Raw genomic sequence first — 26,710 nt, forward strand, 5'->3', positions numbered from 1 at the left:
GGCAGAGACCTAGGACAGGAGCCCTTGAGGGCCTGACGGTGGTCAATTACCCTGTGTTGAACAGGAAAATGTGCTCTTTAAGGACTTGGGAGCTATGCAGACAGGCCTCCAGGACAGCTCTGGGGAAGGGCTACTTTCTCTGAGCCCTGACATGTGACCCTTCCTGCCCCAAAGGCCAGTTGTTTCTGTCTCTGCTGTTGCTACTGGGACCACAGATCTGCCAAGGCCTGGTCGTCACGCCCCCTGGACCAGAGTTCATCCTCAACATGTCCAGCACCTTTGTTCTGACCTGCTCGGGTTCAGCTCCAGTGGTATGGGAGCAGATGTCCCAGGCGTCCTGGCAAGAAGTGGCCATGAATCGGGACGGCACCTTCTCCAGTGTGCTGACATTGACTAATGTCACTGGGGGAGATACTGGAGAATACTTCTGTGCCTACAACAACTCCCTAGGGCCAGAGCTCGGTGAGCGGAAGCGCGTCTACATCTTCGTGCCAGGTAAGGGCACTAGCCTGTGGTGCCCACTCCCTCACCCTCATCTCCACAGCACGTGGTACAAAAGGAAGCTTGAAGGGTACCTCATGGACACACGGAGATGCAGCCATGTGACACAGGCAAAGAGCAGCATCCAGCCTGGCTCAGTCCAGGAGCACCATCGTTCCACCCATTGTCTGTTCTTTCCTGGCCGTCTCCCACTCTTGCCTCCCAAGAATTCTGCATTCTCAGCTGGTCCCAACCTGTTCCTTTCGGCCCCCATATCCCACCCTGTTCTCCGAGCTTCAGGTGCAGCTACTGTTTAATTTATGACTTTTCACCCCCTCACTCCAACTCCAGTACTGTCAATATCAAATGAAGAGCCGGAAATGGCCTCTGCGAGTATCTTCTTTAATCCTCTTGTGCTACCATAACAGAAGACCCGAGACGACTGATAACGAACAGAATTGATCGGTACTCAGTTCTGGAGGCAGGGGCCAGCATCTAGCATGGGCCCCTCAGGCTCTAGGGCCAGCATCTGGCAAGAACTTTTTTTTACCCCTCTTCTCTTTTCCTCCCCTGCGCGCCCCCCCCCCACCCTGGAGGAGGGTCTCCCACGTAGCCCTGGCTGACATGGAACTCCCTGTGTAATCCAGGCTGGCCTCAAACTCGTAGAAATCCATCTGCCTCTGCCTCCTGAGTGCTGGGATTGAAGGTGTGCACCACCACACTCGGCATCTTTTCCTTTATTTTTGAGGCAATGTCTACTTGTTGTATGGTCAACGATGACCTTGAACCTCTGATTCTCCTTCCTCTACCACCTGAGTGCTGGAATTGCATGCGTGCATTACTACACTTATTTCATGCATGCTAGGCAAGCAATCTGCCAGTTGAGCTACATCTCCAGCCCCAGAAAAAGCCTTCTTGCGACTTTATACCACGGAAAAGGCAGACGGGCAAGAGAGCACAGGAAGAGAGAGAGGGGGCTGAACTGACACTTTTGTAACGGCATCCATCCATTACCTCCCCTTTTTCTTTTTGGCTCTGGGGATTGAACCCAGGGTCTTGTGCATACTAGGCAAGGATTTTACTACCTAACTACATCCCCAGACCTCTCTGTCATGATTTTTTTTAATTAATTACTTATTTTTTATTTATGTGAATGTGAATGCTCTCTCTCTCTCTCTCTCTCTCTCTCTCTCTCTCTCTCTCTGTGTGTGTGTGTGTGTGTGTGTGTGTGTGTGTGTGTGTGTGTGTGTGTGCCAGCCACATGAAGGCCAGAAGAGGGTTTTGGATCCCCTGGAGCTGGAGTTACAGGCAGTTGCGAACTACCTGATGTAGGTACTAGGAAATAAGATTGAATTCTCTGGAGGAGCAGCAAGTGATCTTAACCCCTGAGCCATTTCTCCAGTTCCTACTATTATTATTTTTTAACTTATTTGTTTTGAGACAGATTCTCACTAGGTTACCATGGCTGGCCTTGAATTCACTCTGTTGCTTCAACGGGTCTCAAATCTTAGTTCTCTAACATCTCGCATCAGCTTCACAAGAGGCTGGGATTATAGGCCTTCACCACCCGGCCTAGCTGACAATGATCATTTAAAAATCCTACCTTGAAATACTGTTGCAATGGCAATCATATCTCAATGCAGTTTGGAGGGAGCACCAGAACTCCAGCAGTATCCTTATTCTGTATTGAGGGGACTGAGGGCCAGAGAGGGGAAGAGACTCCTCAACTTAACATCAGACAGGATTTCGCCAGACAGCTAGAAACTCATGGTCCTGGCTGTGATTAAACATCATGACCAAAGGCAATTTGCGAAGGGAAAGGTTTATTTCAACTTAGAGCTTGTAGTCCGTCAGGAAGAGGAGTCAAGCCAGGAACCTGGCGGCAGGGACTGAAGCAGAGAGGAATGCTGCTTACTAGCTTACTCCTCATGGCTCGCTCAGCCGGTTTTCTTATACACAAAGACACCTGCCCAGGAGGGGCACCACCCCCAGTGGGCTGGGCCCTCCCACATCAATCATTAATCAAGAAAATGCCCCACAGACAATCGGATGGAGGAATTCTCTCAGTTGAGGTTCCTTCTTCCCAGATGACTCTAGCTTATGTCAAGTTGGCAAAAAAAACCACTAACCAGGACATTCATTCCTCGGCTTTCCTCCTGACAGATCCCACCATGGGCTTCCTCCCGATGGACTCTGAGGACCTATTCATTTTCGTTACGGACGTAACAGAGACGACAATTCCATGCCGAGTGACAGACCCCCAACTGGAGGTGACATTGCATGAGAAGAAAGTGGATATCCCCCTACACATACCCTATGACCACCAGCGTGGTTTCATCGGTACCTTCGAGGACAAGACTTACATCTGCAAAACCACCATTGAGGACAGGGAAGTGGACTCGGATACCTTCTACGTCTACAGCCTCCAGGGTGAGCTCCCCTTTCTGGCCCTTTCTGGAAGAGCAGCCTCTCCGTTTACTGAGTGCACAGCTCCGTAGCTCATTGGATTCTCCTGTAGTTTGGGGAGGGAGCTAGTTAGCGTTCTATCCCTTTTATACCCAAGGAAACTGAGGCTCGGAGAAAGGAGGGAGTTGGTCCACAGTCATAGTTCACGAAGGGCCGGTCGGGGTTTCATACACTGGGGTCAAAGGCACAGGCTTGGAGCCAGCTGGGTTTGGATCCCAGCTGGGCCACTTCCCGTTTGGACCGCTTTGCACAAGACACATGGTCCCCGTGAGCCTGATTCCCTCTCCGCTCATAAGACGAGGGTGGCGATGACCGCCTTCCACGCAGATTTTGGGAAAGGTATAATAAAAGAGGTTAAGGTGGCTAGCATGTAATAAGTGCTTGGTAAATGTCTCTGCACTTAGATTCCCAGAGGACTGTGGCTTCCAGATGACTCTCCCATTGTCATGAAGAAAGAGATTCTGTCTATGGTGTTCACTCCTCTAGCCCCAGTGTCTAGAATAGCGCTTGTATATGGTAGTGTTTAATTATTATTGATAGAACCAATGAATGAATCTGTCACAACAGTTAGCCACTCCCATTCCCTAAGCCTAGTGCTGGAGGCTGGTTATGACCTCCTTGGCCCTAACTCAGTCTCTCCCCCCCCCCCCACTCCAGTGTCATCCATCAATGTCTCTGTGAACGCAGTACAGACCGTGGTCCGCCAGGGTGAGAGCATTACCATCAAGTGTATTGTGATGGGAAACGATGTGGTCAACTTCCAGTGGACATACCCCCGCATGAAGGTAATGCTGGGCAAGGGTTGGAAGGCAGGTCAGACGTCTCAGCTCCCACTGGCTTCTGATTTGGGGACTTGCCCTTGCAGAGTGGGCGGCTGGTGGAGCCGGTGACAGACTACCTCTTTGGGGTGCCCTCCCGCATTGGCTCCATCCTGCACATCCCCACTGCTGAGCTGAGTGACTCGGGGACCTATACTTGCAATGTGTCCGTGAGTGTGAATGACCATGGAGATGAAAAGGCCGTCAACATCACTGTGATTGGTGGGTGCCTTGGACTCAACCCTCTACCCCACCCTGAACTGGACCAGACTCTGGGGTCTGTTTCAGTATTAGACTCAAATAAAGTGAAACATCAGTCCCAGATTTAACCCTTAACCACTCAGTGCAGACGTTGGCAGCCCCATTGCCAAAGTCAGCTGCTGTACCAGTAGTTCCGGTGTGTCCTTTATATAATATAGAACCAGAACAGAAAACTTTAACTCTAGTTCCAACCGCAGCACTGACCCCAATACCATCAGCACCAAATTCCATCCCTGCTCCAAGTCCAGCCCAAGCTTGAACTCCTGCTCTGCTGCCCGAAGAAGTCCTGTCCCTAGAAGGTGCTTCTCTAGCATTTAGTAGGTACAGGCCTCCAGGAACTCTCCACCAGCAGGATATCCACCCTCATTCGTGTCTTGGTATGGCCCTGCCCACAGGGTCCACCCTTGACTCTTGTGTACTTTCACAGAGAGTGGCTACGTGAGGCTGCTGGGAACACTGGGTGATGTACAAATTGCTGAGCTGCACCGGAGCCGAACATTGCAGGTGGTGTTCGAGGCTTATCCGCCACCCACTGTCCTGTGGCTCAAGGACAACCGCACCTTGGGTGACTCCAGCGCTGGCGAGATGGTTCTGTCCACCCGCAACATATCGGAGACCCGGTGAGCACCAGCTAGTCCACTTGTGTTGGAAGCTCCAAAGCTGCCAGGCAGCTCGGGGCCTTCAGATAACAACAAACCTAGGTCCCTTTTGTCCGAGAGTCTGCTGTATGTGAGGCACTGCCAGCTGCCAGCTGCCAGGGACGCTGCAGGACCAGGGCAAGCCACTCTGTGTCTCCTGAAGGGGGAAACAGATACTGGTGGTTTGGCCACTTCGAGGTGTAGTTGCCTTTGTGAGAAACAGAGCCTGCAGGAGACAGCCAAAAGCAAAAAAGAAAGAAAGAAAGAAAGAAAGAAAGAAAGAAAGAAAGAAAGAAAGAAAGAAAGAAAGAGAGAGAGGAAAGAAAGAAAGAAAGAAAGGAAGGAAGGAAGGAAGGAAGAAGGAAGGAAGGAAGGAAGGAAAGAAAGAAAGACAGAAAGACAGAAAGAAAAGAAAAGAACAACAACAACAAAACTGGATGGAAACGATGTCCCTGAGGCTAGAGATCAGCAGACTGACAAGGCTTTGCCGCTCTGAAGGGGATGAGCTGTGGAGAGAGGGATACACGGGTCCTTCCTAAGCCTTCCTCTTAGCTCAGTGGTGCTGCCTGTGGGTGAGGATTCAGGAGAGTAGGTGGGAATCCTGACTCGGCTGCTGCCCTCACCTCCGTGACCTTGCCAAGCCTATCGCTTCCCTTTGCATACTGTAGGAAGGTGAAGACGCTTTAGGGGTCCCTGTAGTTCTGATCGAAGTCCCCTGGCCTGACCTGCCCCCCCTAGGTACGTGTCAGAACTGACCCTGGTACGCGTGAAAGTGGCAGAGGCTGGCTGCTACACTATGCGGGCCTTCCACGAGGACGCAGAGGCCCAGCTCTCCTTCAAGCTGCAGGTCAACGGTAAGCATCACCTCCCTTTCCCTCTCTCCCCTCCTCCCTTTCCCTCCCTCCTCATCCAATCCCTCTCCCTTCCTTCTTTGCCCATCCGCCCATGGGAGAGGCTGGACAAAGGGCCTGGAACCAAGGAGGTGACATTCTAGACAGCTGATCTGGTGTGTCCATTCTCTGGGCCTCAGTTTCCCCAGCTGCAGAAGATGACCATCAGACACCATTATATTGGTGTTCCCCCACATCTGAGCCAATTATGTACTAGCACCACAATTTTGTCTCTCTTATACAATTCACACTTCCCTGAGTAATTTCAATATGGCAGTCCGTTCAGAGTTCTGCCTTATATAATTTGCATCCTAGTGGGGGAAGACAAATAGGAGAGGAGGAATTCCCTGCCAAAACAAAAAAAAAAAAAGGTTAGAAGAGAACAAGTAACTGTAGGGGACGGGGAAGGAGGGAGAGAGACAGAACACGCACAGAGACCCAGACCCAGACATAGGCATGCGCGTACGTACACACACACACACACACACACACACACACACACACACACACACACACACAGAGGAGAGGCCCTGGTATAGCAGGTGGTGAAGGGTTGTAGTCTTCAGCACGGTGATCAGGGCCGGCCTCGTTCTGGAGGTGACATGTGTGAAGATTTGAAGAAGGGGAGGGCATTAGACAAGTGGATATTTGGAGACGGGCACTCCAGATCATGCGTCACCCCTTGTCACACTGCCAGAGAAATAGCGGGAAGGTGGGTGTGGCCAGAACCAGAGCGCTGGGCTGGTGTATCTGGAGAAGCCTGAGGTCAGGGCGGAAATGGAGGGGAGATGGAGGGGGCAGTTGGATAAGTGCTTGTGGGCTTGGTACAGCTTTGGCTTCTACTGTGACTGAAACGAAGAGCCAGGTGATAGGGACTTGAGCGTAGAAACGACACAATAAGAACTTAATGCTTTATCAATTAGCTTTCTAAAAATAAATAAATCTATTTTGAGAGACAAAATTTAGCATTTTAGCTGTGATGGAAACTCAGGGTCATATGCCATAAATATAAAACAACCACTAAAATAAATCCGGGGAAAACAAAACAGTACTGTCAAAGTCCAGCTTCATGAGCCTGGCTGCCCAGGGCCCTGGGATGCCTGTTCTCTCTCTGTTAAGGGAACAGCAAGTCTCAGAGTGATGTTAAAGACAGACTCTGACCCTTGAAAGTCCTTTGAAGTACCGAGAGGAACCTGTCACTTTTCACACTGTGACTCCTGGTCTAATGCTCCCCTGCAGTCCTGGGGAAACTCTGGAGCATGTCCCCCTGAGGTCTGTTCTGATCACCCCACTTCCTGACCCTGTACTCTGACCGTTCAGTCCCTGTCCGTGTGCTGGAGCTGAGTGAGAGCCACCCTGCCAATGGGGAGCAGACAATCCGCTGTCGTGGCCGGGGCATGCCTCAGCCGAATGTCACCTGGTCTACCTGCAGAGACCTCAAAAGGTGAGCACAGCTGCCTAGAGTGAACCCAGTGGAGGGTGACCTAGACCAGCCTCTTCCCCTGAGAGGTCCAGGTCACATCTTAGATGCGTCCTCAGTCTTCCTGGTGATACTGTGCATAACCTAAATGGCCTCTTTTCTTCCCCTGACCCTGAGCCATCCTCAACCCAGGAGGGTGCAGGGTCTGGTGCAGGGTCTGGTCCCTGGAGGTGTTTAATTCATCCAGAAGATGTTTTAACCCCCTGACCAGAGCTGAGTCTAGTAGACAGAGACAGGTTGAGCTCAGGGTTTGCCTCTATCCCTGACACACTGGATAACCTTGAGGGTCATTTGAGTGAATTGCATCGTTTCTGGAGTAGGAGCGCTCCCTGCTGGTCCATCCTGACAGCACAGCAGGAACCTGCTTAAGGATTAAGCAGTCATAGAAATGAAGCACACTTCACTTCTTTATACCACCACTCAATGATGCAGCCTGCTTTGAGTCTTAGTTTCCCATCTGCAGACGGGGGATCTAAGAGAGGCTGCAAGCCCATCCCCTTGTGTCTCCTAGCAGGTGTCCACGAAAGCTGTCACCCATACCCTTGGGTAACAACAGTTCCAAGGAGGAGAACCAGCTAGAGACTAATGTGACTTTCTGGGAGGAAGAACAGGAATATGAGGTGGTGAGCACGTTGCGCCTGCGTCATGTGGATCAGCCGCTGTCAGTACGCTGTATGCTGCAGAACTCGATGGGCAGAGACGCGCAGGAGGTCACCGTGGTACCACACGGTGAGTGCCCCAGCCTTGGGTGGTTCTGATGACCTCTCACCCCTTCCCTGATCCAGCTGTGCTGAGCCTGCATGCCCAGATCGGATCAAGTCAGCATGCTCACAAGCCCATAGGAACATTGCAAAACCCACCAGAGCGTGTTCCTATGCACACACACAATGGATGACGTGGACACAGGTGCATAAACACAAGTCGATACAGCACAAACGTGGAAAGCATGGATTCATGTGTAGAAAACGAACTGGTGTGCATGATGCATGCAGTAAACTCTGAACACGAGTAGGCTGACCTTGGGATTCGAGTTCCTGTGTACACTCTTCACGTGCACATGTGCAGTCTGTGCTGAGGATGCCTAATCCCCAGAGTATGCATGTGTTAGCATGGACTCAAGCATGCACCATGCTGTCCATGAATATAAAACTGCAGAATATATTTGCATAAGCTGTGTGTATAAGCCTGCCCGAATCCAAGACTTGTATGTAAATCCACAAAATGAATGTCTATATGCATGTACACGTGGGAGCACAATCCCCATACATGTGTATAAACCATGCATGTACAATTCCTGTGCATGTGTGAAAATTGGCACGGTACATATCTGTATTTACATAATTGCAACATATAAAACACCAAAAAGCACTGAGCACTACTCTGTACATGTACACCTCCAGACAATGTGTGAACCTTAGCAGGTACACATGTATGTACGATTATCGCACTGTGAACAGTGCTTGCCAGAGTCCAGATGTGTGTACATGTCTCCCACTCATCCCTACCTGCATCTGTATGTGCATGATTCATCATTCGCCTATTTTCCTATTCAGTAAGTTATGGGGACCCAAATTCACTGGGGTACAGAGGCCAATGGGCCAGTCCTGAGGGAGGAGGCAGACGAGGTAGTAAACTAGCCCACGCTGGATCACTACTTCCAAGGAGCAGCCCTGAGAAGGAAGAAGCCCTGTGGCAACTGTGGGGTTGAGGAAGTATCCCAGGAAAAAAAAGCTTAACATCAAATGCTGAAAGATGAGTAGGTGTTAGCCTGGGAGGGGTGGTGTTGCAGCCATGGAGGCCTGGGAGGGGTGGAGTTGCAGCCATGGAGGCCTGTGGAAAAGTTGGTTCTGAGAAGTTCAAGGAAACCAGACTGTCTGGAAGGCAAACTGTATGTGGATTTGAGGCAGGGGAGGAAATGGGAAAGGAAGTGAAAAGGAGTGGGGTTACAGGATACAGAAGTCAGAGAAATCAGAGCTTCAAAAGGCATTTTGTGTGTGCGCGCGCACACACACACACACACACACACACACACACACACACACACACAGGCTAGTCCACAGGCTTATACATTTTTGTCTATATACATACCTGTCACCTGCTCTTAGACTACAAGTGAGCTTTTAAATATCCTTATTGGGGCTGGAGAGATGTCTCAGAGCTTAAGTGCACTTGCTGCTCTTCCAAAGGAGCTGAGTTCCAGTCCCAGCACCCAGGCCAGGGTGTTCATGACCACTTGTCGCTCCAGCGCCCATGGGTTTAATGCTTTCTTCTGGCTTCCATCAGTATCCACACACATGGCATTCAGTCATACAAATGCACACATATACACAGACGTAAAAAATGAAATGCCCTTATTTCCCCCCACACTCTCATATATATACATATATCCCTGAGCGAGGGGGCGCAGCCGAGGGCACAGCCTGCCATACAGACCCACTCTGGGCCTGAGTAAAAGTAGAAGGAGAGTCCTTGTGTGACGCCTGGACAGGACGCCACGTACTGTTGTTACACAGAGACCTGCGATGACTCTGATGAATCCCTGGAGGGTTCAGGCTCCCTTTGCGAGACCAGGATGTGGGGCTGTTGGGAAGAGAGAACAAAGATGTCCGTCAGTGACCCTAAGAAGGAAAGGATGTGGAGTAAGCTGGAGGAAGGCTCCCTGGGGACCCGAGGGGGGCAGGAAGGGGACATAGGAGGAAGAAACGAGTTCCCAGAAGACAACAGATATTGCCAAGCGGGGAAGGACGGGGCTGGCGGTTCAGCCAGCCTGACTGGGTAGCAGCGATGTGGAAGCCTTGGGCTAGAGAAGATCCAGGGCTCAGGGGACCCAGGTAGACCTGCCTGTTTACCTTAGTGCCCTGGTCAGTGCTCTCTATGACTGCCCCACCACCCACACCAGCTGGTCCCCCAGAGTAGGTCTGGGAGGAACAGACTCCTTTCTGGGTATGGATTCTCGAGGCTGCTGAAGTTCAGAGTCGGCTCCATCAGGGCAGTCTGTGAGTGCCTCGGCCATTTGGCTAGAAATGGCGCTTAAATCTATGACCCAGGCATGGCAGCCTAACAAGGCATGGGCTCAGAAAAGAGGAGGGCATGGCCTGATCCTCGGGGTGCCTAATGCTGTCAGAAGCACAGGTAATGCTCAGCAACCAGAAGAGGGTTTTCATAGGCTAGGAGAGGCCAGCCTGAGCCTGGCAAGTGCTGAAGGCCAGCCTGAGCCTGGCTGTGATCAGAGCAGGGAATCATTGAGGGGCACTGGAGTTTGCAGGTAAGGCCGGAGTGTGGGCCCTGAGGCCGGCTATCTAGGCAGTAAGGGCTCATGTACTAGGCAGAGCAAGTCCAGTGAATCTGTGATGCCCACAGCAAGATGGAGAGAGCAGCTGCCAGCCACTGTTTGCTTATGGCTGCTCTGGTCTCTGTCTTCAGCCCTGCCCTTCAAAGTGGTAGTGATCTCAGCCATCCTGGCCTTGGTGGTCCTTACCGTCATCTCTCTCATCATCCTCATCATGCTGTGGCAGAAGGTAAGTACCTCTAGCCTGTAAGTGCAAAGTAGTACCCATATTTCCTCATGGTCTCCACTGACTGTCACACAATCTGGCACATATGAAGGGCCCAACATAGAGCTCAGCTGGGAGCTGTCTCGGAACAACACAGGGTCTCCATCTCCTTCTGTCCCCAGCAGGCTGAACAACACAGGGTCTCCATCTCCCTCTGTCCCCAGCAGGCTGGGCTGACCTGGGCCTGGTGCAAGTGGTCCAGGACTGCTGGCCCCTGCTCTTTCCTCTGCCTAGGTCCTTCCTGTTCAACCCAGTTCTGGGACAAATGGCACTTTGTGGGTGGATTTTCCTGGCCCCATGATTCTTCCAGCTCTTATCCACAGAGCCTACCATGAGTCACTAGACTGCAATCTGACCCCACAAATCTGAAGTTTCAATGCTTTATTCTGACATTTTCCCATTCTGTAGCTCCAAACGCTTAAGATTCCTGAATTGGGACCTTAGTACCCCTTCATCCTGTCATTATAAGATTCCGATCTTGTGACTCTGGCACCCTAAGATTTCCACATCCAAAGGCTGTGTCCTTTTGAGATCCTAGGGAGACAGACATGACTTGGGGAAGGGGCCACCCACAATTGACATCTGTCCTACCTTGTGTCACTTCCTGGGTAACCTGCCCTTTCCATCCGAGGAGTAACTGGGGCTCAGAGAGAAGCTGATGAAGCAGTTCTAGTGAGTGAGGACCACCCTGTCAGCTGCTCTCCAGAGGCTGCATCCTCAGGATTTCTCAGTCACACCTTCCACCTACTGGGGCCCCTTAGTGCCAGTTGCCTCTGAGCTCATAGAGACCTTGGTTTTGCTGGTCACTTGTTGTATTACTTCAAATATGTTCCTGCCCTCTCTTGATCTCAGAGTCTCCTGTCCCATCTGCCATCTAAGGGCTAGACCTGATAGGCTCAGGGCCAAGATGCTCTCTGGCCAATCAGCTCATCTGTTGGTCTTGTCCTGCAGAAACCACGCTATGAGATCCGGTGGAAGGTGATTGAGTCTGTGAGCTCCGATGGCCATGAGTACATCTACGTGGACCCTGTGCAGCTGCCTTATGACTCCACCTGGGAGCTGCCGCGGGACCAGCTTGTGCTCGGTCAGTCCTAAGAAGTCTTTGGTGGTCATGGGGACCCTGATATCTGCTCCCAGCATGGCTGCTACTAGCTGGGGCCCAGAGCTGATATCTTGCCTTCTCTGGCTCTCAGTATCCTTTCTATATGGGGCAGACACGGAAGCCCTAGGAACTCTGAGGCGGGTGCAGAGGAGCTGTGATTCCCTGAGGAGTCAGGAGGTCTTCCAGGGACTCCGCGGGAGGCAGACAGCAGGCAGAATCTAGATGAGGCCCAAAGGATGGGAAGCTTCCTGAGAGGGAGTGCAGCGAGAGGTGTTTGGAGGGATGGATGACCTAAGAGAACAGTCCCTCATTCTGAGCAGGAAGATGAGGTGAGGGTTCTAGTTTCCAGAAGCTGAAGGTTTCTATCCATCCTAGGACGCACTCTAGGCTCTGGAGCCTTTGGACAAGTGGTGGAGGCCACGGCCCATGGTCTGAGCCATTCACAGGCCACCATGAAAGTGGCAGTCAAGATGTTGAAATGTGAGTCTTGAAATGTGAGCTGGCCCACCCCCTCCTCACACCTGGGGGCTCACTCTGCCTTACCTTTCCCTGTACATTTGGTTTCTTCTGAAGGGCCCTGGTCCTGAGTTGGTGGGACAGAAAAGCTCCTCACTGTGACCTCTTTGGATTCCTCCTTCTTCTCTCCTCTCCTCCCACCTTCTTCCCGCTCCTAGGACACTAGTCCTACCTACAACAGGGTGGGACAGAAGAGCCAGAGTGGGCCCTGGTAGGGCCTCCAGACTGCCTCAGTGGCCCACCCAGGCTGAGCCCCTCTCCCTCCTCAGCTACAGCCCGAAGCAGTGAGAAACAAGCCCTCATGTCAGAGCTGAAGATCATGAGTCACCTTGGACCCCACCTGAACGTGGTCAACCTGCTGGGAGCCTGTACCAAAGGAGGTACTCAACCCATATCCCCAGAAGACTCTGGGGCTCCTCTTTCCTGTTCTCACTCAGTCTGCCAACAACAGGACACCCTTGCTAGAGTGTCCACGCTGCCCAGCAGTTTATCTTCACCATCCCAGATGGGCTCAGTGATGTTGGGTGTTTTAATTTATTTATTTATAATGCATACAGTAGTCTGCTGGCATGTCTGCCTATTTGCCAGAAGAGGGCACCAGATCTCATTATAGATGGTTGTGAGCCACCATGTGGTTGCTGGGAATTGAACTCAGGACCTCTGGAAGAGCAGCCAGTGCTCTTAACCGCTGAGCCATCTCTCCAGCCCCTGGGCTCAGTTTTAGAAACTTAGACTCACAATACCTTCTTGGCAGAGAGATTCTTTGGGCCACTAGTTCCAGCAACTTCCAAACCCAAGTCTCTTTAGACATTGTTTTCTTCAGTTTCTTAAATTTACAGTGAGTATTTGCCTGGATGTCTGTGCACCGTGTGTGTGCCTGGTGCCTGAGGAGCCAGAAGAAGGCATTGGATCTCTGGAACTGGAGTTACAGATGGTTGTGAGCCATCATGTGGGTGCTGGGTATTGAACCAGGGTCCTCTGGGAAAGCAACAAGTGCTCTTAACTGCTGACTGTCTCTCCAACTTCCATTTTTGTATTTTCACAATACATTTTGAGAACCGTGAGAAAGGAAGAGCTTCTACAACTTGGAGACAGCAGAGCCCATCAGTGAGCTAACCAGGGGCTGGGGTTTTTTGTTGTTGTTGTTGTTCACATCGGTGTTGAAAGTCACTCTGCTCAACTGTGTTTATTGGAGGGTTTGGTTACCCACCGAACCTCCGACATAGTAATAATAGTGAAGTTATTACCATTTGCAGCTGCCCGTTGTGAGATCTGGGATTTTCCTCGGTATTGTGTAATCAGTCTAAATACAGAAGTACATTGCACACAGGCTGCTGCCCGTGCCTGCAATGAACATATTTCAAAAGTGTTGTTTTCATCGGTTGGGTGGCTTTAAGTGCGTTGAACTGAAGTGTAGCTGGAAGATTGTGCTGACAGTCACGTTTACCTGCTTTACGCGGACCAGAGTCCAGGAGTCTGGAAACAGCAGCTGCAACTGCTTGTCACAGGCTTGCCGAGTGCTGAGCCTTCAAAGGCATCACCTCAGGGGTCTTCATGTCAACCCCAAGGGTGGGTGTTGCTAGCCCCTGGCTAGATGGGCAGAGGAAGGCCCTGGGAGACTAACAGCTTGCAGTCACAGAGGGCAGGGAGAGGACCGGGGTTTGCAGAGAAGGTGCCGGCTCTCTTTGCCATCTTGCTATCTGGGTGTCCACACCCAAGACGCTTTATTGGCTTTGTGGCCGTGCTGGGAAGAATGAGGCCTCCCCCAGAGTCTGTCCCTGAGCCTGTCCTTCTACAGGGCCCATCTACCTCATCACCGAATACTGCCGCTACGGAGACCTGGTGGACTACCTGCACCGCAACAAGCATACCTTCTTGCAGCGCCACTCCAACAAGCCCCGCCCACCCAGTGCTGAGCTCTACAGCAACGCCCTGCCCATGGGGCTCCCCCTACCCAGGTATGAGGGAGGCAGCACCCCGTGAGTACCCGCCAGGCATATGGGCGCTCCTTGTCCAGAAGCCCCAAGATGAGGGTGTGGGCATTGGGGCAGAGTCACTTCCCGGAGCCAAGGCCAGAACCAGACAGACGACGACGACGAGGAGGAGGATGATGATGATAGGGAGAGAGGGGGGTCAGCTGTCACTTCCACGTCATCTCAGTGAGGCAGGCGCCATCCTAAGCCTTCTGCAGATGTGACTCCTTGAACTCACATACCATCCTTGTGTCATGAGTGTCTTGTTCTCTTGCTTTAGGGACATAAGGGGCAGAGGCAGTGATGAGCCGAGAGCCGGGCTCTAAGATGCTTCAGACTAGGCTCCCGGCCTCTGCTCCCTCCACAAGCCAGCCTCCTCAGGCCCCTCTAGGCAACTCAACTCCTGTTTCTGATTATTGCAAAAAGAACATCTCTTAGTTAGTCTGTTTTCATTTATTTTTATTTTATTGGTGTTTTGCCTGTATGTATGTCTGTGTGAGGGCGTTGGATTCTGGAGTTACAGACAGCTGTGAGCTGCTATGTGGGTGCTGGGAATTGAACCTGGGTCCTCTGGAAGAGCAGTCAGTGCTCTTAACCGCTGAGCCCTCTCTCTAGGCCCTCTTATTTTGTTTTGTTGTTATTGCTTGTTGATTAAAAAAGCAAAGAGAAGAGTAACTTTTTTTTTTTGGAAAAGGATACATAAGGATCTGAAAATACACCCTTGTCCCCTCTAACACTGTGACCCGTTTCCTTACACACATGTATTTGGTTCCACTACTCCCTGGGCAGCTGAGGCTGTACCCGAGAGGTCCAGGTGAGACCTTGCCACTCTAGACTATGCATCTCCCAGACCTGTAGGCATGGGTAGGTGCTGGAAAGGCCCGGAAAGGAGCCGCTCTGCAGACCCACGTATGACCCTTGTCCTCGCTGCTGTAATCACTCCCGGGTGTGAACTCTGAGAACACATGCTGGGTCTTGTATCCTCCTGGCAGCCCCAGGGCCCAGCTCAGGGCCACACAGGTTAGTGGACAGGGTTTGGTTCAGTCATTTGTACTGTGGCAGACCCTAGCACAGTGGGCACAGTGGCTGAGGAAAAATCCAAAGATGACAAGGCCCCGTGGGCTGAGGCTGAGGAGCAGAGGGGAAGAGCAATCTATGACTTTCCCTCACTCCATCTTCTCACCTACAGCCCCTTGTCCCTGACTGGGGAGAGCGACGGTGGCTACATGGACATGAGCAAGGACGAGTCTGTGGACTACGTGCCTATGCTGGACATGAAAGGAGACATCAAGTATGCAGACATTGAGTCCTCCAACTACATGGCCCCTTACGACAACTATGTCCCATCTGGTGCGTAAAGACGGTGTTCTCACACATGTGCAGGCTCGTCCCGTATGCACAGTGACGCCTTCCTTTCAGAGTCCTTAACAGACTCAGTCTTGCTGCAACCCTGGGGCCGGGGGGGGGGGGGGAGATAGCCCATTTCATCCACGTGGACGCTGAGGCTAGCTGCCTGCCCAATGCTGCTGTGCAGTGGAGCCCTGACCCGAATCCTGTCGATGGGTCCAGAAGGATGCACAGTGCCGGCAAGAAGGGGAGAGCCGGGCAAAGGTGGCCTCTGAAGGCCTGGAGGAAGATAGATGTGCTCTGAGTTGGCCCCACGATCATCGAATGTCCCGAGAGACAGGCAGGCAAGCCTTTGCTAGTGGTTTCGGGGCTAAGGCTTTTCTTGCCAGTGAGTGCAGTGAAGCCAGAAGAGGTTTAGGTTAGACATTTAAGAGCTCATTCTCATAAGGGAATGCTTAGAAAATCAGTAGCCACTTGTATTGAATATTCAGCCACCTATAAGGCTAAAGACGGGTCTTCTAGGCCTATGGTATACACAAAGTAACCAGAACCCTCTGTGCTCTCTAGCCCCTGAAAGGACCTACCGGGCTACCTTGATCAATGATTCACCGGTGCTTAGCTACACAGACCTCGTGGGCTTCAGCTACCAGGTGGCCAATGGCATGGAGTTCTTGGCCTCTAAGAACGTAAGTGTGGTCCTGATGGGGAAAGGCCGAATTGTGGGGAGAGGGGTCTTCTTAGCCAACCAGACTCTCCCACATTACATGTATGGCCCCGTGAGACAGCTCCCAACCCTCTGGTGGGCAGGACATTGAGAAACCCCCCACCCGGGCCGGCACACATTTTTTCCTAAAGCCCTGGCCCAGAGGGTCTTCTCCCATAGTTGCCTCTTAGCCTCAGCTTCTCTCTTCCCTGGACCAGTGTGTTCACCGAGACCTAGCGGCAAGGAATGTGCTCATCTGTGAGGGCAAGCTGGTCAAGATCTGTGACTTTGGCCTGGCTCGAGACATCATGCGGGACTCCAACTACATCTCCAAGGGCAGCGTGAGTGCCTTCACCATCCATGGGGTTGTGCCGGGTGCCTCTGACGCCGGGTACAGGTTTCCCCTGATTCATGTGGCCACAGCTCAGTATGGGGCCACTGATGGCTTATCCTTCCAGCAGAGAAGTCAATGCTGCCCAGCTGTGAGCAGGGACAGGACAAGGAGCCTAGCTTTGTGCACAGTGGTGAGAGGCAGGGAGAGGGTCAGGACCACTGCCACAGCAGGGGCTGAGGAACCAGCTCCAGTGGGTTTGGGGTAAATGGAAAGGGGTATCGACAGCCCTGTTTTAGGAGATGTAAGGTGGACAGAGGAAGGAGCCCAGAAGATGTTGTAAGATAGGTAAGTCTTGAAGCCCAGGGATAGAAGGACTGCAGACCCCAGAACCCAAAGAGAGCTCCTAGGCATGTCCATGGCTGCTGATTTCTATGTACAGCACACCCTAAGGGCTTCCCCCATGGACACAGGCTGCCATGTTTCTAGCTAGTGAGTTAGGAAACAGCTTCCCAGCACTCTGGCCAGGAATGTGCTCAGAACCTTGGAGTGGAATGAGATGGAATTGGTGTGGGAGCTGCTGAGCCTCCTCCTTCCCAGGTGTGGTGGGGCTGAGAGACTGGCCACTAGGACCCTCCAGGGACTCAGTACCTGTCTTGCCTCTGCAGACCTTCCTGCCCCTGAAGTGGATGGCCCCAGAGAGCATCTTCAACAGCCTCTACACCACCTTGAGTGACGTGTGGTCTTTCGGGATCCTCCTCTGGGAGATCTTCACACTGGGTGAGCCACCTCTTCCCCCAGTCCCAAGCTATATACCAGAACATCTACCCTCCTGCTCCTACCTCCTGATTGCTCCTTGGGCTGGAAGCAGGGGACCGTGGGACAGACGCTGGAACATGAGCAGGGACTCAGGAGCAAGTCCAGGCTCTATCACTCTTTCCTCTGTATGGCTTTGGCAAGTCCTTTACCAACTCTGGGTCTCTACCTTCCCATCCAAGTGTCAAAGGGGTTAGATATATCTAAAAGCATGCTTAAGGCCAGCTATAACAGTACACATCTGTAATCCCAGTACCTGGAAGTCAGGAAGATGGAAAATTTGAGGCCAGCCTGGGCTACACAGAGACTCCATCTCTGACAAACAAAACAAACCCAGACACAAACCCTGCTTGGGTATCTATTGCTTCTCTCTTCCCATCTCTGTTTCCAATGCCAAGGGCATTGCATTCTCACATACGCCAGGACAGTGTGCCTGAGAGGGCACCCTGCCGCTTCCCACACCCTGAGACAATAATGTCCCCATCTCTGTTCCATGACAGGTGGCACCCCTTATCCAGAGCTGCCCATGAATGACCAGTTCTACAATGCCATCAAGAGGGGCTACCGCATGGCCCAGCCTCCTCATGCCTCCGACGAGATGTGAGTGGAACCTTGCGAGCTTGGAGGAATCTGAGGGTCCGGAGGGCAGGCAACTCTAGCTCAGAGGCTAGACAAGTCCCGCTAGAACTGGATCAAGGTGTTCAAAACGGTGGCATCAGGAAGTTCTGTCCCAGCCCAGGCCTCCACTTTCACAATGCTGACTTCAAATTCAAGCCTGCCCTGCTCATGTGCCTGGCGTTAGCACCACCCTAACATCTCATGGCTTGCATTGCTCCAGCAGAAGATCCCCAGCGGACTTTTTGTTTTGTTTTGTTTTGTTTTTCGAGACAGGGTTTCTCTGTGTAGCTTTGCGCCTTTCCTGGATCTCACTCTGTAGACCAGGCTGGCCTTGAACTCCCAGAGATCCTCCTGCCTCTGCCTCCTGAGTGCTGGGATTAAAGGCATGCACCACCACCGCTCTTTTTTTTTTTTTAATTTTAAGTGTATGGGTGTTTTGCCTGCATACCCTGTATGTGCATCCCATCCATGCCCGATGCTCTCAGAGATCAGAAGAGGGTGTCAGACCCTCTGGGACTGGGATGACAGGCTGCTGTGAGCCAGCCTGTGGGTGCTAGGAATCAAACCCCACTACTCTGCAAGAGCAACAAGTGCTCTTAACCTTGGAGCCTCCTCTCTCCAGGCCCACCCAGAGCTGAACTTGAAGGGCTCAGTTGGGTCACATGCCATCAGAACCAGGCCTGAGCGGGGAGGTTGAAAATCTCTATTGGCCAAATTATTTTTTTTTTTTATTTTTTATTTTTTTTTTGTTTTTCGAGACAGAGTTTCTCTGTGTAGCTTTGCGCCTTTTCTGGATCTCTTTCTGTAGACCAGGCTGGCCTCGAACTCACAAATATCTGCCTGCCTCTGCCTCCCGAGTGCTGGGATTAAAGGAGTGCACCACCACCGCCCGGCCCTATTGGCCAAATTCAGATTACGTGCTCACCATGGTGTCTTGGACTATGCAGAATCACGTGGGTGAGGGAAGCTGCAGGGGGTGGTGGTGGTGAAGACTTCCCAAGGGATCGATGAGAAGCAGTGATGGTGTTAACAAGGCCCCAGGCTGCTCCTCCCCGGCATCTTTTCTCTTCATCTTGCTCTGAGCCTTACTGCTCGGCCCTGCCTCTAAGGCACGGACTCTGACCTTCCCTCTGCCTCCCTCAGCTATGAGATCATGCAGAAGTGCTGGGAAGAGAAGTTTGAGACTCGACCCCCCTTCTCCCAGCTGGTGCTGCTCCTGGAGAGGCTGCTGGGTGAGGGATACAAGAAGGTATGTGGAGACAAGGCGGGGGTGGGAGACAGAGTTCTGATCCGAACCCTGTGCATTGGCTTGGTATGGTGCGCTGGTATTCGGGAGGAAATACTCTTCACACGCGCTGGGCCTCCATTTCCTTGATGGTGCTAGAGAGAGTTGGGCCAGAGCTATGAATTTATTTTGGTAGAACCAAGATGTGGAAGCTGATGAATTTGACCCAGGGAGGTGCGGTCAATAACCCTATCTGTCAAACTTGTGCACCACAACAACACTGGGGCTCCTTCAGAAGTGTGAGCGACCCCAGGCTCTCCTGAACCCTGCCAGCAACTACGTAAACCCTGTCCCAGATTTACACGAGGCCAGTGGAGCGAGTCTGTCCTGAGCTCGGCTTCTTGCTTCTTCCCATCTAGGGTGGTCCTGGGGAGATCAAGGCAGAATGGAGTCACAAGTGTTTCATAGCAAGGGACACTGACCCCCCCCCAGCCCCAACAGGAGACCATGGGGGACTACAACAGAATAAGAGCCCTTGTCTATTTACTCCAAAGTGGGGTAGGAGAGGGCCATGGTGCTGCCTGGCTACCTGCCCTTTCCTAGGGGACTCTGAGCATGTACCTTGCCTTGGGATACCAGAAAAGAGGGCATCATCTCATTGATGTAGCTTTGATCAGAACCCCTTCCTCTGTGTACTTGCTGGGGTAGGGTCTCTAAGACGTCCATCTCACACCCATTTTTCCCCCTTCCCTCCCTGTCCTATGGAGCAGAAGTACCAGCAGGTAGATGAGGAGTTTCTCAGAAGTGACCACCCAGCCATCCTGAGGTCTCAAGCCCGCTTGCCAGGATTCCACAGCCTCCGATCTCCTCTGGACACCAGCTCTGTCCTCTACACGGCTGTGCAGCCCAACGAGGGTGACAACGACTACATCATCCCTTTGCCTGACCCCAAGCCTGACGCTGCTGACGAGGGCGTCGTAGAGGGTTCCCCCAGCCTTGCCAGGTAGACACCCTAACCCTTTGGTCCCAGGCACTCACGAGTACAGTGCGTGTGTGTGTGTGTGTGTGTGTGTGTGTGTGTGTGTGTGTGTGTGTACACCAGACTTGACACAGAAGGACTGACAGCTAGCTCGAGTAAGGACTAACTCTCACCAGTGGCCAGCAGAGGCTGACGCTTATTCAGCCCTTGAAGCTGCCGGCAGGAAGGGCAGATTGGAATGAAACCAGATGTTCAGGAACCCATCTGCAAGGTAGCTCTTCCTTTTAAGGATGTACCCACAGGACCCTTTTCGGGTACTGTGTTCATCCCGAGGACAAAGAGGAAACATTTAACATTTCCCAGCTGGTACTGTGGGTCATGGCTGCCCTTGACACCGTTCACAGAGGGCTCCAAGGAACCTGGTTGTAGGAGATTGGAGGTATTGCAAATTCAGTTTAGAACTCCGCCAGGGGAAGAGACACACAGTCTGCCTTGGGTTGTGGCGAGTCCATTGTGGGGTGAGCTCTAGGGGAGCCTTATTGCTTCCTAGACTGATGACAAACTGGGGTGGGGACTCCCCAAATCATGATTCAACCCATGGAGAGTGGTAGGGGACACGCTGGTTTCCATTTCTAGCCTGTCATTATGAAACTCGGACAGGCCCCTGCCTCTGTGAGCCTCAGTTTCTCCATGGGAACTAGCAGTACATGCAGGCCTTCACAGGTCCTGAAGGCAAGTGGGGAGGAGAAAGAAACTGGAGGGCTTGATGGTCCTGCTCTGAGTTCTAGCTTCCAGATTCACTTGCTGGGTGTTGTGGAGCAATGAGACAAACTCCCCAGGCTGTGCTTCTCTGGGGTGCCGGCCTCGCAGTATGGAAAGTCAGTACACAGAAAGCCCTTAGACAAGGCTGTCAGTATCTTCCTGGGTCTCCCCAGCTCCTTCCTGACCTGTTTCCTTCCTCCAGCTCCACCTTGAACGAAGTCACCACTTCCTCGACCATCTCCTGCGACAGCCCCCTGGATCTCCAAGAAGAGCCACAGGCAGAGCCTGAGGCAGAGTTGGAGCAGCCGCAGGGCTCAAGCTGCCAGGGACCTCAGGCTGAAGCAGAGGACAGCTTCCTGTAGGGACCAGGCCCACCCCACCCTGCCCAAAACTCCCATTTGCCTCCCAGCACCCAACCCTCCTGGCCTGGCCTGGCCTGGCCTGGCCTCCCAACTGTTGCACCGCCACCAGCTGCCCCCTTGAAGAAGGCCCCTGGTGTGCGGCACCCAAGGACCAATTTAGCTTAGGAGGCAAGAGAACTGCGGGGACGGAGCCTCTGCCTCTGGAAGGCCATGAGACTCTGAGCCAGGGCTCCTCCAGGGGACTCGGTTTCCCCAGATGTGAGAGGAAGAGTTGGGCTTGGCTACCGGACAGGTATGGAGGGAGCCTGGATTCCTGGAGAGAGTCACGGGTGTACGGTAGTGTGTTCGCTTCCTCCTGGGGAGCCAGCTGCCCCTCAGCTGGCTCCCTCCACTTGGATCTTCCCAAGAACTGGGCAAGAACCTGGTGTCTGGTTCCTGGCCAAACAAAGGCCAGCCGTGGACAAGGTCGTTTCGTTCAGAACTCACCTCCCCTGGTGCCAGTCTTAGCTTTCCCGGGCCCGAGCTGGTCTAGGGCCAGCCATGCTTAATGAGCACTGTTAGGGGTAAAGGCTGAACTGAGTACTGGATGCTCTGGCCTGCAACCCTGCCTGCCCAGGGCACTCAGGGCACACCTGGCCACAAGAAGTACCCATGCCTTTCATCCTCATTGGCCCTAGAGCGTTTTCCTCATCACTCTCCGTTGACCTGCCCACCAGAGTCTGCGGGCCCAGAGTCCACGCCTGTGATAGGCTAAGTGCCCCCCTGAAGCGTGAGCCACTACGAGCCCCAACTGCGCTGGACTGCTGTGAGACCCTTGTTCTCTCTGGGTACCAGTTTTCTTTGCCCTCTGAAAAATGAGCAAGTTGAACTCATTGACTCTGCGTACCCTGTCAAAACGACAATTCTAGAGTGTTCCAGGAGTTTGCACTCAGCCAGGCAAAGTGGGGTCAAGCCCCTAAGCCACCTTTCTGGGAATCAGTTGAACTCTGAGAAGATTCCAGACACACACCACATCTGGGGATTCAGGAACTGAGCCTCTTTTTCAGGTCCCCAAGTGCAACTGCCCAGACCTTGACTTGGAGTAACAACCAGTGTCCTAGGAAACCCCCCTACAGCTGTCCTGAGGACACAGAAGGACCACGAGACCCTTTTCATCCCATGATAAACTCTGGAGCCAGCAAGAGTGGCAGAGAAGACAAGCCAGGTCACCTCAGGCCACTGTCGCCAGGAGTGTGGACAGACATGATGGAGAGTGAGGACAGATGTGTCCCGTGCAGGACTCGAGGCTTGAGATGGGCATGAGAAGTAGATGCTGTGGGGGGTGCCATTTTAACTGGCAGCTCTCCCAGTCTGCGGGCAGTACCACACGGGAGTGTTTTTGTCACTGCCTGAGTCCGGCAGTGGCTCCTCACTAACCCTGAACCAGGGGACATTGGAGGAGCCCGGGGAATGAGGAGTGGGCTGGGTCAGGGGAGGAGAAGTCAGCCCTTCTGGGGGCCCTCCCTGCCGGCTTGCTGGCTGGCAGCTCCCTGCCTGGAGCAGCAGAGGTTGCTGGAGGCTGGGGAGCACTGCTCACAACGGTACCAAAGATGTAATCACCTAGGTTTACAAGTACTTGTAGGACTCACGATAACCCGCATTAGACACCGGAAGTGCTATTTTGTATGCTGTTAAGTTTTCCTATCTCTACTTTTTTTTTTTTAAGGGAAAAATGTAATATTAAACTTGGTGCTTCTCACTGAAAGACTGATCTCTTAGGTTTGAGTCTATGTGTCCAGGAATGAGGAGACAGTTTGTCTCAGACAGGTCCCTTCAGCTCCGACTCTCATCTTTTTTTTTTTTTTTTTTTTTTTTTTAAGCGAGTTTCATTTCCTCCCATCCTGGGAAGTGGTTGGGTGACCACCTAGGCCTTGTGCTTGGGTTTCCAGATGTGAGGTGAGGCTTTTCTGGCTATGGTATCTGGAAGGAGAGCATGGGCTTACAGAGATGGTCCAGCCTCCCCCCACCCACCCCCACCCAACCTCACCATGTGCTCGGGCTTTGGCAGCTAAGCTGAGTCACCCTCCCTGACCCACTTCTTGCCCACAACCAGACTTGCGCTGGGGTAGCTTGTGCAGAGGTGCCTACCAGAGTCCGAATCCTAGGTCCTTGAGAGTCGTCACTGGGACCCAGGTAGGAGCAGGGCAGACCAAATACCCAAGAAGGACAGAGAACAAGAGAAATTTAGGAAGGAGAAAGGGCAGAGGGGAGAGGAGGGACAGGGGACAGTGTGATGGATGGAGAACCAGGAGGGAGGAACCATGCTGTGGCTGAGGACAGAGGGGTGTAGACCCAGGTAGCTTCAGCATCCCAGAGACTGTGGGGCCTGCATGAGATAGCATCCTGGTTCCTGCTGGGTCCTGGCTGTAGGCTCCTTTGCTGATTCCAGCCTATAGCACACTGGCCTGTGGGATACTGAGAGCAACTCAGAACTAGGAGCATTAGAGCTTCTGGGACAGGTCATGGGGAAAGGGTTCCATCTCAGGCTGGGGGGTTCCAGACCTTCCCACCTCAGCTGTTTGTCAGGGTCACTTGAGGTGGAAGCAGGTTTCAGCCTGAGGTCTGTCACCCCTTGCTGTGTGTCTTTGGGCCTTTCCTTGCCCTGTGTGAGCTGAGGGGAGGGCATCTCTGGAGGTGTGGGAAGGACATCTCATTTTGGAGCTTCAGGCTGTGGCTCCCAGTGGGAGTAAGAGTGGAGTTATGGGATGGCCCTGACTCACAGGCGAGCTGCTGACTCAGAGGCAGCTGAGACAGAGCAGAGAAAACCACCTGACTAGCTACACCTAGCTATACACTGTACCTCTCTGGAGTCCTGGCTTTAGAGGACACCCCAAGCCGGTGACACCCTTCTGTCCCGGCTGTGGCAGGCATGGAATGAGGCAATATCCCAATCTGCCCTGCAAAGAGCAAAGCTCACATTCTGTGTCTGAGATTGCCCTTACCCTGGTCTTGGAGGTCAGGAGCCTTAACTTCCCATCTCAGCCTGCTTCATAAGGACTACGGGTGTATGACACCCCTCAGACCTCAGTTCCTCCATGGTGAATGGAGCTGTCAAGGCCACCGAGAGTACAGCATGCTAGAGCCTTGGCTGCCTTTTACCCAACCGTGAGTCTGCCAAGGCTGACTGACCGTAGCATGCACGTTATCTTCTCATCCCCATCTCAGTCCCGTGGACGCTAGACTTAGTCCAGGTGACACGAGAATTCCGAGCGACTTTCCCAGTGTGGTCACTGTGCCAGACTGACAAGGAACTGTGGAACATCAGCTTGGGGTGGTAAAGAAACAGATATCTGAGAGCTGGGGACCCAATTCTTATCTCCTGATTCCAGGCCTTTCTGGGTCTGTGGGTCCCCTAAAAGACCCACAGAGTTAAAAGTGCTGGGTAGAAGGAAGGAGCTAAGTAACCCATAGTGTCACCAGCGTCCGGGGTGGGTGGTATACAGCTGAACACAGCCTGAGGAGTGCCCATCAGAGTCCCAGGGGCCTCTACACAGAAGGGATTCTTGACTTCCATACAACAGAGTTTTAGGACACGTCGAAGTGCAACAAAATCAGAGAGTTCAGTGACTAGGTCAAAGGACAGACACGCTTGAAGAGAGTCACGTGAGCACCAGAAGAGCACACCTAAAGGCTTTGGCAGCAGCTATGTACGTGATCTGGGCTCTTGGAGCTACGCTTTTTTAAGGTAGGTAATCCATAACTGAGGCTGAGGGAAAAGAAAAACGTGTTGAACGTGTTGGACGTGTTGGACTATTCACATTTTTACTGTAAACATTTTTATATTAATGAATGGAATCACAGGGTGATTCATGAGGTTACTTCCTTGGGCATACACTCAAGGAAGATCTTCAGCTAAGACAAAAACTTAAATAATGTATCCCCCTCCCAGACAGGGTTTCTCTGTGTAACAGCCCTGGCTGTGCTGGAACTCGAGTTGTAGACCAAGCTGACCTTGAATTCATAGAGATCCGCCTGCTTCTGCCTCTGCTGGGATGAAAGGCATGCACCACAACGCCTGGCTTAAAAAAAAAATTTTATGTGTACAGTGTATGCATGTCTATCATTTGCGTGCAATACCCACAGAGGCCAGAAGTGGGTGTCAGATTTCCCCCTCCCCATAACTGGAGTAATGGACCATCTTGAGCTTTTCTGTGGGTGCTGGGAAAAAGCAGATACTCTCTCTCTCTCTCTCTCTCTCTCTCTCTCCCATCTCCCTCTTCTCTTTCTCTCTCTCAGATATGCTTACTGCCCTGTCCTTGCAAGGCTCCCAGGATTGACCTGACTGGGGCAGCAAGGGAGTGAAGACAGACAGACACATAGAAAGAGCTGGGATCAGGTGGTCTAAGCTAATTTCGGTAGGAGCAGCCTCTGTAGGAAGCTATCTTCAGGCGGTAAACATGTGTGGAAGAATGGCGGACATTCTCTGCACACATGGTCAACATCCACACAGGAACTAGAGGAAGGCTTTACCAGGTCTGAAGCTATTGGGTCTCTGACGTGGCTATGTCCATGTCAGCCACACACATTCACTCCGGCCTTCATATACCCAGGGCTTCCTCTGCTCCCCACAATTTACTTTTTCAGGTTATGTGTATGGGTGTTGCACTTGCATGGGCATGCAGTACCTGCAGAGGCCAGGAGAGGGCGTTAGGTCCCATGGTTGTGAGTTGCCCTGTGGGTGCTGGGAATTGAACTCAGGTCTTCTGCAAGAGCAGCTAGTGCTCTTAACCACTGGCTCCAGCCTCCTTGTAGATCAAACTTTAAAAACTAAAGTAGTTTTGCTTGACACAGGTTCCCACCAAGAGAGGAAGACATGTGTTTTTGTCTTTTGTGTTTTGTCAACTGTGTTTATAACCTTGTTTGTGGTATTCTTCGGAAGGGAGTATAGTTCTGCATATGGTTTCTGTGTAGGGAAGTTTCTAGTCTGTGTGTAGAAACTCCTGACTCAGGTCGCAAGAGGTCAAGTGGAGGGGGGGAGGCGGGGGCGACTCTTCCTTGTGTACGCTTTGCCTTTTTCCACGTTTCTATCCAGTCTCATTGGGGTTGGGTAAAAATAATGAAAAATATTTGGAGACCGACTTGACTCTCCGAGGCCTGTTTGGGCTCCTGCTTCTCAGCCTCTCCACACAGGGAAAATAAGTGAGCTAGAATTTTCCTCCCAGACAAATGAGCCACTTGGACTATTCAATTCTTCCACCACGGCACTCTCAGCCAGGGGTCCCTTTTCCTGGAAAAAGAGGGCAATCCTGAAGAACGCTGTTGCTGGGGGGCCCTGAGTGCCCCGTGGAGTGTCCCCAACCACTATCAACAGCCCTCTCTGGATTAGGGCCCTGTCTGCATAAGGCCTTGT

The 26,710-nt window shown here is 52.3% G+C and overlaps 1 protein-coding gene across 3 annotated transcripts in view; it reads left to right on the top strand.

Annotated features, from left to right (window-relative positions):
• Pdgfrb (platelet derived growth factor receptor beta) overlaps positions 1–23,059 on the top strand; it is a 39,571-nt gene extending 16,512 nt beyond the window's left edge. For 2 of the 3 annotated variants that reach the window (XM_052742260.1, XM_052742259.1), the window contains 21 exons: positions 175–495; positions 2,644–2,910; positions 3,604–3,731; positions 3,812–3,986; positions 4,453–4,645; positions 5,402–5,517; positions 6,874–6,997; positions 7,545–7,762; positions 10,457–10,551; positions 11,539–11,671; positions 12,065–12,169; positions 12,475–12,585; positions 14,004–14,163; positions 15,368–15,528; positions 16,093–16,211; positions 16,447–16,569; positions 17,228–17,339; positions 17,876–17,975; positions 19,137–19,242; positions 19,989–20,221; positions 21,162–23,059. In XM_052742260.1, coding sequence (XP_052598220.1) covers positions 175–495; positions 2,644–2,910; positions 3,604–3,731; positions 3,812–3,986; positions 4,453–4,645; positions 5,402–5,517; positions 6,874–6,997; positions 7,545–7,762; positions 10,457–10,551; positions 11,539–11,671; positions 12,065–12,169; positions 12,475–12,585; positions 14,004–14,163; positions 15,368–15,528; positions 16,093–16,211; positions 16,447–16,569; positions 17,228–17,339; positions 17,876–17,975; positions 19,137–19,242; positions 19,989–20,221; positions 21,162–21,321 — 3,260 coding nt within the window. In that variant the 3' untranslated portion in view covers positions 21,322–23,059. The remainder of the gene's footprint in view (positions 1–174; positions 496–2,643; positions 2,911–3,603; positions 3,732–3,811; positions 3,987–4,452; positions 4,646–5,401; positions 5,518–6,873; positions 6,998–7,544; positions 7,763–10,456; positions 10,552–11,538; positions 11,672–12,064; positions 12,170–12,474; positions 12,586–14,003; positions 14,164–15,367; positions 15,529–16,092; positions 16,212–16,446; positions 16,570–17,227; positions 17,340–17,875; positions 17,976–19,136; positions 19,243–19,988; positions 20,222–21,161) is intronic. The other variant, XM_052742261.1, reaches the window with a different exon arrangement.
• Positions 23,060–26,710: the final 3,651 nt, after the last annotated feature.

The sequence above is a fragment of the Peromyscus californicus genome, unplaced genomic scaffold (genome assembly GCF_007827085.1).
Source record: "Peromyscus californicus insignis strain IS unplaced genomic scaffold, ASM782708v3 Scaffold_17__1_contigs__length_78620276, whole genome shotgun sequence".
In the NCBI taxonomy this organism is placed as follows: domain Eukaryota; kingdom Metazoa; phylum Chordata; class Mammalia; order Rodentia; family Cricetidae; genus Peromyscus; species Peromyscus californicus.